General features: G+C 41.9%; 1 protein-coding gene across 1 annotated transcript; it reads right to left on the bottom strand.

Annotated features, from left to right (window-relative positions):
* Positions 1–2,356: 2,356 nt before the first annotated feature.
* On the bottom strand, positions 2,357–5,403 carry LOC117636979 (phosphomannomutase-like). The gene is given in 11 exon segments (XM_034371703.1): positions 2,357–2,508; positions 2,613–2,664; positions 2,863–2,952; positions 3,112–3,207; positions 3,318–3,371; positions 3,373–3,418; positions 3,550–3,621; positions 3,771–3,805; positions 4,424–4,528; positions 4,635–4,697; positions 5,254–5,403. Coding segments are annotated over 11 exon segments (915 nt in total).
* Between the last annotated feature and the right edge of the window lie 4,698 nt (positions 5,404–10,101).

The following is a 10,101-nucleotide window of genomic DNA, read 5'->3' as shown; positions in this document are numbered from 1 at the left end:
TGTGCCATATATAGCACATCACCCCCTCTCCGTTGGTCGATGTGGGATCTCACAATCCACCCCCCTTAAGGGATCCGACGTCCTCGTCGGCACACTCGCACCACACGGCAGAGTGGCTCTGATACCATTCTGTCACCCCCCGGACCGGCTCCGCCGTAACACGATATTGTCCGCTTTGGGCCTGGCTACATTCTCACCAGCCCGCACGGTTTTGTTCTTGGGAGCTCACGAAGCAACTTCCCAGGGGGGTCACCCATCCTGGGATTGCTCCAGCCTCCCACTCGCTTAACTTCGGAGTTCCCAGTACTCCGAAGCCAGTGAGCTCCCAAAAGGCCTCGTCTAAGTTTCCATACTGCCTCAGCAGATTTCCACACTAGCACGATATTGTCCTCTTTGGGCCTGGCTACATTCTCACCAGCCCGCAAGGATTTGTTCCTGGGAGCTCACAGAGCAACTTCCCAGGGGGTCACCCATCCTGGGATTGCTCTAGCCTCCAACTCGCTTAACTTCGGAGTTCCTACGAACCCGAAGCCAGTGAGCTCCCAGAAGGCCTCCTCTAAGTTCAGAGTGGCGCAGCGGACTGGCCCAACTCTACCAAGCATGATATTCTCCCAAGAGGCCTCATGTTAGATGGATGCGAGGTGTGCCATATATAGCACATCACCCCCTCTCCGTTGGTCGATGTGGGATCTCACAACACATACCCTCAAATCTTATACACATACCTCTTAAATCCAATTCCTACATCAAATTCATACATCAAATTCCTCACATTCTCATATCATATCTTACTGCCGCTGTTATGTCAGGAACCCCTACGATTCTCCATCTTATTGCATACTCACAGAAGCATGCAGTCACTCCTACTGACCCAGCTACTCGGACTCCTGCTTCTATCACCACCACCAAATGTTCTACTTTTCATACGTCCTCTAAGACTAGATATTGCATATGCTGGGAGTATGGTTAGTTAGTTTATGCATTCACCCAGTGTGTCCCATAGGAATGCAGTTGATCGGATCTTAAGATACTTAAAGTCAGCAATGTTTATATGTCGCGTTAAGATGTTTTGCGCTTCGAAAACTTTGGTCGCGCAAGTTTTAAATTTTTTGCGAGACGATAAATTTTTTTCGTCGCTTTATTGCGTTTTGCGCGACGAACATGTATTCGTCGCGCAAACTTTTGTCGCGCAAATAGTAGAACGTAGTAGTGGTAGTGAGTTTGATTTGTTGGGCTGTAGACTTCTGTCAAATAACGAGTTTGGTGGCTGAGTTCTCCACAAAATTACAGAATGAGTGAACTTGGTGGGATCTCTATTTTTCTTTTTAAACATAGGATTTAGGGTTTTTCTTTTTTAATATAAATTTTGGGCTTTAAGGGTGTATTGAATGGGCTATGTGGGGGCTTTACTTAGAAAGGGTCTAAAAATAATTAAAAGTTATGAATTGAAGTGGGATTATATGGCTGAAGTGTTTTTTGGTAAGTGTGGTAGTTAGTGGTAGTCGTTGATCGTTTTGATGGAACTAAACACAGCGTTTTTAGTGTCTCAACTGATTCAATGCTCTTCTTACATCCAGTTTAAGACACAATTACTATAACACTTTCCATTTTTAAATTTTTATTTTTTAATGAGCATTCTTTCTTATGGTTCATTTCATTTTGTGCAACTGTTTCTTTGTTTTTCTTTTGAAATATTTTCCTATGTCATAGAAATTTATTATTTTTAACAGAAAATGAAGCATTTGCTTGACTTATAATGAGATGATTCTTGGCACAATTTATTTTTCTTTTTTTAATCCAAAGTAGACAATCATGGAGGCTAAAAAATGTCTAATATTAAGAACTTGAGTTAGCTCAAATGGTTTAAGTTTAGAATAGGTTCCGGACCTTTGGTGTGCTCAAGTGGTCTTGGATTCAAACCCCTATGATATCCTGTGTAAATTTCGCCCTCCCATTCCTACCTTTGGCAAAAAAAAAAAACTAAAAAAAGTGTGTAATAATGAAAATCTTGGATTTTCTCTTGATTTATGGTCTTATTTGTATGTCGATTAATTGGTATTGTGCAATTTAAAATTTTGAATGTGGTTGGATCGGAGAGAATTGAATTATAGCTCTTTGATATAAGGATGATGATTAGTTTAATAACCTTATGCTGCACCAACCATCCAACTGCACACATCTTTCTTTAGTATAGAGCAAGTCTAGCAGAAGCAAAGTGCAAAAGTGAATAATCCTTTCCAAGATAGATTTAAATATGTAGGGAACCAGTGGTACAAAAAATACAATGCAAAAAAATGCAGTTTCTGAACCAATATGTTTGTGTCTAATAATAATACTACACATTTCAGATTTCTGCTTAACATTTATTCTCAATTACAGAATTACAAATGGCATATAACTTATTCTTGTTTGAAAATGGCGTATAATACAAAACCGAAAAGTTGGAACAATATCGGGGGCTCAGGAAAACGGCTTTGCACTGCTTGGCTGTATCTTCAGGGCTGATAACTGCAAAAAGTGTAGAGCATCAGATAAATGTTGGAAATGTGCATTTAAATGCTCATCAATGATAAGACGGCCCTAAGTAACTTCGACCTGAAATGAGAGCTTACCTGTATGAGCTACGGTTCGTTCAGATTCATAAATTTCGTGGTCATTTCCTCCCTGCAGAAGATGAAAGTCACAAGATTTAGGGCCCAGATAAAGGAAGTATTAAATGTAAAACAGAAAATTTCATGCCAGAAATCTAAATGTAAAACAGAGAACATGAAAAAAGAACTTATGAAATAACGTAAAGGAAGCTGCCGAAATGGTACCATGTGACTAAGAAGAGGGTAGAGAGCCCCGAAATTACGGACTAACCTTGTAAGTTTTGTCACCAAAGAAATGAATTTCTTGAAAGTCCTCTAGGTATCTCAAGCAGTATGTCTTGTCCCAACCTGGAGGGAAAACCTGTTACAAGCATCGAAAACCATCCATTTTCAATTTCAAATGTCATCCCAACAACCTTTACCAGACTATTCAAGGAGAGGACAAGCAAAAGTTAAAATGGATAGATAAAGGACTGGTCCAGTAATCATCAAGCATAAATGAATATCAACTATTACTTACATCAAAGCTTATCTGTCCTCCTATGGAAAATGTCAGGTTAAGGTGAGCAAACTTCTCACGAAGGACGGATACCATTTTTGGGCGTGTGTTCTGAACCTGCAGACCAAATATCATCTTTCAAGTTATATACAAATGAAAAAGAAAATCCATATCATTTAGAATGAACATAAACTCACAATTTTAGTTTTTTGGTTTAAGTATCTAACCTTGTCATATCTTTCAAATTCATCCCTTTCTTCTTGGCTATAGTTTCGCCCCAGTTGGTGATACATTAAGCATCCCACTTCAGAACTCTATAAATGTACCCCTACAGTTACAATTGACAATGTAAGTACAAGTTAACTATAAGTAGCTTAAGAATTAACAAGGCTTCCACTCCATTAACCTCCGGATCAAGTTGGCCCTTGCGAACAGCTTGATGCACTATCTCCCTTCAACCCTTTAAGCGAAATGCGGTTTATCGGTATGTCCAAGTCTGCGATATAATGAAGTGTAAAATTGATAAATTCTGCAGCATTGTATACAAACCATCGCAAATCAATCCCAAGAACAATTTGATTAAGTTTCCAGGTTCTTCGTACATGCTGTGTTTGACACCTTAGGTATCTTTCAAATAAGGAACTTGAGAGTCATAGCATACAACAGAGCATGGTTTTATCTTCAGCTTCTCTTCTCCAAGAAATGTCTTCAAGCTCTACAGAATGCCAAACGCAAAATCATTCAATTTGGAGTAATTACCAAGTAAAGAAACAAATAAAAATATGCAGGAGAAAAGGAAAAGGAATGCAACACTGTCATGGATCCTATCAGAAACAAATAATGGTTACTCCATCAGAGCATACTTTTGGCCATTTGATGCTTAAGAAAATCAACTTCACACAGTGGATTCATAAGGACCCATGACAGTGTATGAGTGTGTTAACTTCACAAAATCAATTTCAAACACATCACTTTAATGAGGACACTGTATGCTAAGCATGTGTCCACAATATCCCTCAGGAACTAACACTCAAGGATATCTAAGAGTTGAAGGAAAACGGAACAAGGCACTAGCCTTTAGCATACGCTTCACTAAGACAATTTAAAGGCCAACAATGCATGCAACCAAACAATTTGAATAGCTGAGCTTAGATTATTTTTTCTTTTGGCAGAAAGCTGAAACCTTCAAACTCCTTGGTTGTCAAGATCCAATATAAACAAATTGATTCTGAGAGGTATATATATGCATACATAATAAGTAAATATCTAAACTTGAGCTCTAACAACAACTGCATGAATTGATGTATCATATGCAAAATTAACTGTCCAATACATTTGGAATTATATTTTCTATAAGCAAAAAGTACACAGCTGTCTTCCCAAGCTGCTCTGTTATCTTAGAAAGGTCAGACCCTTCCACAATGCCCACTGTTACAACCTGCAGTCAACAAGGCTTTTGATCATGCACAAAAACTTACATACTCCCACCCCCCACCAAAATGAAAAAAACAGAGTAGACACTTTGATGGTAATGGGTGATGTACCTTCCTAAGTTCTCGCATGAAATCCAACATTTCTGGCAACAGGCTTTCTGACAGACATTTACACTAGAAATATAATTTTCACCAAATCCACAATACCACAGTTCTCAATTAACAATTTCATCTTTTGATTTCAACAATTGCTAATGGAAAAATATCAGGAACTTGGGCAGTTATTGGGATATATATAAGGAAAATAAAACAGTAGAACCGTGCTGAAGATATTAGGAAATATCTTTGTAAATATTTGTAATATCTTTACTTGCCCAAATTAGTGTAGGTCAAATCCCACTAATATTGGATCACGTCTTCAAAGCCTTAACAGTAGGGTTGATAGAAGGCTATTGCTGTATATATGTATTGTAATATTTGACGTTGGTAATACAACAGAATATTCAACCATTTACTTTCTTTAGATGGTATCAGAGCTTCATCTTGGTACTTGAGGGGCTATCCAACAAATCAAAGATCGTGACGTGGCTGCCAACGAACCTCCACGAAAAAATTCATACGGATCAACACGATCTTAGTCGACTTTAAGAGCCCGAGCTGACCACCAAGGAGCAGAAGAGAAAGATCATGCAAGCAACAAGCGAAGGTCTCTCAAGCTGCCACCTGCTACCCAGTCATGGAAGACGATCCCGACATCATCTTTTAAGGGAAGTAAGTTCCAAGACAACGGAATGCCCATCACCTCCGAAGGTACTATCCACGAAGCTCCTCGCCTATCAGCTCGGCTCCAAGCAGGCGGCCAGGCCTCCCTCACCTCCATTGAAGACAAGTTACTTTTGATGTTACCTTTGCAACTCGTCTCTTTTGTTCAATAAAGAAATGTAGTCACGTAGACATCAATACATGTTCAAGCTATTCTTTCCAATGGAGTGTTCACAAATGCAATCAACATGTCTCTGGACGTAGGCCAAACGGGCCACACTCATCGACACGTCTCCAGACGTAGGCCAAACGGGCCACACACATCGACACTTCTCCGGACGTAGGCCAAACGGGCCCCTCTCATCGACACGTCTCCGGACGTAGGCTAAACGGGCCACACACATCGACACGTCTCTGAACGTAGGCCAAACGGGCCACTTTCATCGACACGTCTCCGGACGTAGGCCAAACCGGCCACACTCATCGACACGTCTTCGGACGTGGCCAAACGGGCCACACACATCGACACGTCTCTGGACGTAGGTCAAACGGGCCACTATCATTGACACGTCTCCGGACCTACGCCAAACGTGCCACACACATCGACACGTCTCTAGACGTAGGCTAAATGGGCCACTCTCATTGACATGTCTCTGGACGTAGGCCAAACGGGCCACACACATCGACACGTCTCCGGACGTAGGCCAAACGGGCCCCTCTCATCGACACGTCTCTAGACGCAGGCTAAATGGGCCACACACATCAACACGTCTTTGGATGTAGGCCAAACGGGCCACTCTCATCGACAAGTCTCCTGACGTAGGCCAAACGGGCCACACTCTCATCGACACATCTCCGGACGTAGGCCAAACGGGCCACACACATTGACACGTCTCTGGACGTAGGCCAAACGGGTCACTCTCATCAACACGTCTCCGAACGTAGGTCAAACGGGCCACTCTCATCGACACGTCATAAGACGTAGGCCGGACATGCCACAACCCAGAAACGCTAAAGCAGTTCACAAGACACTATCACTATGTGAATTGAAGTTAGAAAAAGCAACTGAAATTTCCATAGCAAGGTGGTCAACAAAAATATGGTCAAACAGGACCAAATATTTTAAACAAGAAAGTGGACTACAAAAGCTGGAAAGAAATAAAGAAGTCTTCATCTACTCTGAGACGCCGATAGGAAACCCATGATATACAGCATCTTCAGCATCCGCCTGATCAGCCACGCCCTCAGCAGCTCCACCTGCCTGCTCCGCGACATCTACTACCATCTCATCAGCTACGTCCTCCTCTACTCCATCCTTTTCAGCTACCGCCTCCTCGGTCCTTTCCATATTCACAACATTAACTTGCTCACTTTGCACAAGGAACAAGTTCGAGCAGAGCGCCTCAATGTCACCATCTTAAATTGCATAGAACGAAGCCATCCCATTTGTGCAGTGCAAGTAGCCCAACTTGTACGCATCTATGGTGGCTTCAAACTTGAATTTCTCTGCAGACTTGTAGTGAGAGCGAACTCTAGCCAGAAGCTTGTCATAGATGAGGGAGATATCAGCCTTCTTGCGCTCGAGACGAAAGAAGGCATCTTTTCGACTAGCCAAGTCAGCAGCAGAATAGTTAACCTCAGAATCCTTTTCGGCAAAGGAGCTTTTTAGCTTCAATATCATCGCCCTCAAATCAGACGTCTTCTTCTCATAACAGGCATACTCGGCAAAAAGCTTGCTGGCCAGTTCAACCTTCTTCTTCTTTAGCTAGCTGAGCTGAGATGAAGAGGGGGCAACAACAGATGAATTCTGGATATTCTCAACAGCAAAAACCAATCATTTTTGAAGCAGATGAAATGTCGCTTCCCTTTGTTTTTCCAAGGAAATACCCAAGAAGGTGCCAAGATCACCGGCCTGACGGATGTGATAGACTAACTCAGCACATGAGGACGGGTTTGATAGAAAGTTCTTCTTGAGCAGGTCAAACACGCATGCATCCCCTACAGGGCTGGACTTGTTCACTTTGGGATCAACCGCCGACATTGAAGATCCCTTTGCCCGTGCAGATGACTCTCTTGTCTTCTTAGCCTCCGCCAACCTCACCTCCAAAGGAGTCAATTATGCTGAATCAACTTCACAATTGACTGCTCGTGACTCAACAACTGGATCATGAGCAGACTTCCCGCTTCGATCTTCATCTTTTGACTGATGTAAATGACTTGAACTTCAAAGAGGAATATTTGCATATCTTGGACGCTCAGTAGAACGAGATCAAGCACGAGCTGTTCCAAGAAGCAGATCATGGTTTTCAAGCTTGTCAGCATGAGGCTCGAATAGAACACCATGAACACCGCGCATACCACCAACCATCCTGCTATCTACACCAACGAGATGTTTAACCCTGGCAGATGACAATGGAACCGCTCTTACTTGAGTCGTCTCAGCAGAAGGGATCTTTGGCTTCTTCCTTAACGGGGACACATCTTTTGCCAGCGAAGTCGCAGCTTCATTTTTTGAAGACTTGACATCAGTATTCCCTTTTGAAGGAAAGTCCGGTAGAACACTCTTCCTGCCCAGCCAGCAGGTCATCCAAGTCTGAACCATTATGCTTCCATCTCTCAACATCCTGGGCAGGCGGCAGACCACCAACTTCCTCCCGATACCCACTCAACTGACTTGGCCTGCAATGTGCGAGGCCCAGCATGCTCTAGCCCAGACCTGCGATGATAGGCAGCAGCTGGTCCATCTGCGCGCACCTGTTCCACCACAGCTGCTGCCCACTGCCAACCGTCGCATGTCACGACAACAACTAGCCTGACTTCCCCCAGCTGGCCTTCACCACAAAAAAGAAGAAAAGACAAAGAAAAAGAAATATACATGCTCGACTTACCTTAGGATGCACGGCGACTCCTTTCTTCGACAAGCAGTATAAATTCTCCAAGATCTCTTTCAAGCTAGAAAGTAGAGAAGTAAGTTTGCGATTTGAAGAAGAGTGAAGAGAAGCCATGCATTTACATAGGTTGGGCATCCTAGGTCAAGAAGGAATCACAAGCACTTTCCTACTGGGAACCCAACTCCAAGAACAGTCAAAAGCTAACTCCATTTGGGAACCCAATCTACAAAAGGAGCCCAAGTCACAGAAGGAAGCCCAATTACAGTTGGACAGCCCAATAGTTGATTCATATCTCCTACATGCCACCACGCGCCATGCAGAAGCTGGGGGGGGCATTTGTGGGAACCAAATTAAACCTGAACCCTTGGTCAAATAATTAGGCCAATCAATTTGGGAATTATTTGACCTAATTAGGAGTTACCTAACCTAATTGGGAGTTACCTAACCTAATTGGGAGTTACCTAAGCTAATTGGGAATTACCTAATCAAATTGGAAGTTACTTGATCCTCGCCTTAATTAGGGATTCGGTTAAATCCATAATCCCTAAATACACCAACCTCACCAACCACACCAATCTCACCAACTACACTAACCCCACCAACCTCTCTAAGACTACTATAAATACTTGGTTATGCACAAAGATGAGGTACGTTAGAACTACTGCTAAAATCTCTGTAGAGATCTTCCCTCACAGAGCTTAGTTACCTCCTCTCTCTCTCTCTCTCTCTCTCTCTCTCTCTCTCTCTCTCTGTTTTACATAAGGCTCTGGCCGCCTGGTTTATATTATAAACATATCTCTGTACCCTATTAGCTATTGTTTTCTATACGATTCAATTGAACTAATTTAGGCATCGGAGGGCTTTTGGCCCACACCCCCCGGGTGTGGTCCTCTTATTTGTTCTATTTTGCAGGGAGAAAGAGGCGGCTAAGAAGAAAGGAGAATCTTTCCAATCGAATATTCTCGTGGGAAATTTGCTCCCACAATTGGCGAAGCTATCCTTCACCGACGTTGGCAGAGCAATCCTCCATCTTGCACTCCTTTCCCTAACACGGTCAGGAATCGACCGCCATCTAAAAACTCCATCTCCGAAGTCCTCCTCAATGCGTGTTTCAACGGAAAGCTTCTGGTGAGTCTACCTTGTCTCGCTTACCTTCATTTTCTTTTGAGTGCTGATTTTCAGTTGTAGATTCCATTTGGTTGCTGAGAAAATAGTCAAGGAAACTCGGAAATAGATACCTAGGAATTTTAATCGAAACTGAATTTCAGTGCTTGATTTTTCCTTTTTGATATCTTAAATGCTTGAACATTCAACAGTACAAGTTTTTTGAATACAATGACTTTTCTTTTTCAAGTGGTTATTGTGGGTTTTATCTCAAATTTGAGTATGGTTTTGTGCCTGATATGAATGCCCTGTTTTGCATTTGATGTGGGTTTTGTGTCAATTCATTTTTTATGTTTTAATGCTTTGAGTCTGATTAATTATTTTCCAAGTCTTGAATGATTGCTTGATACTTCTGGATTAAATCTGAATTTGTTTACTATCTGTTGGAAGAAAGAATATAACAATTCATTTATATAATTGAAGTAAAAAGTTAGAAGTTGGAAGTTGGTCATGTGGGTGTGTATTCGTTTCAAGGTTCCTTTGTCTTTGTCTGTGAGCATTTGTTTTTGTTATTATTATTGATTTTTTTTGCCAATGTAGCTTATTGAGTTCTCTTTATAGTTTAGATATAAGCTAGCTACATAGTTGTCTCTATATTTTTATATATAAGCTAGCTGCAGGGTCATCGTCCCATAGATTAACTCGTCAGTTTAGCAATTATTTTTCTATCCCTTAGTATCGGTGTCTAAGTGTAGTACCACTGAATTGGACAATAGAATTTAACTGATGGAGTATCATCCTTCAATGTTGGTTTGATTGTT

Source organism: Prunus dulcis, chromosome 8 (genome assembly GCF_902201215.1).
Source record: "Prunus dulcis chromosome 8, ALMONDv2, whole genome shotgun sequence".
In the NCBI taxonomy this organism is placed as follows: Eukaryota; Viridiplantae; Streptophyta; class Magnoliopsida; order Rosales; family Rosaceae; genus Prunus; species Prunus dulcis.
Note: the sequence above shows the minus strand (reverse complement) of the source record. Positions and strands in the feature narration are given on the sequence as shown.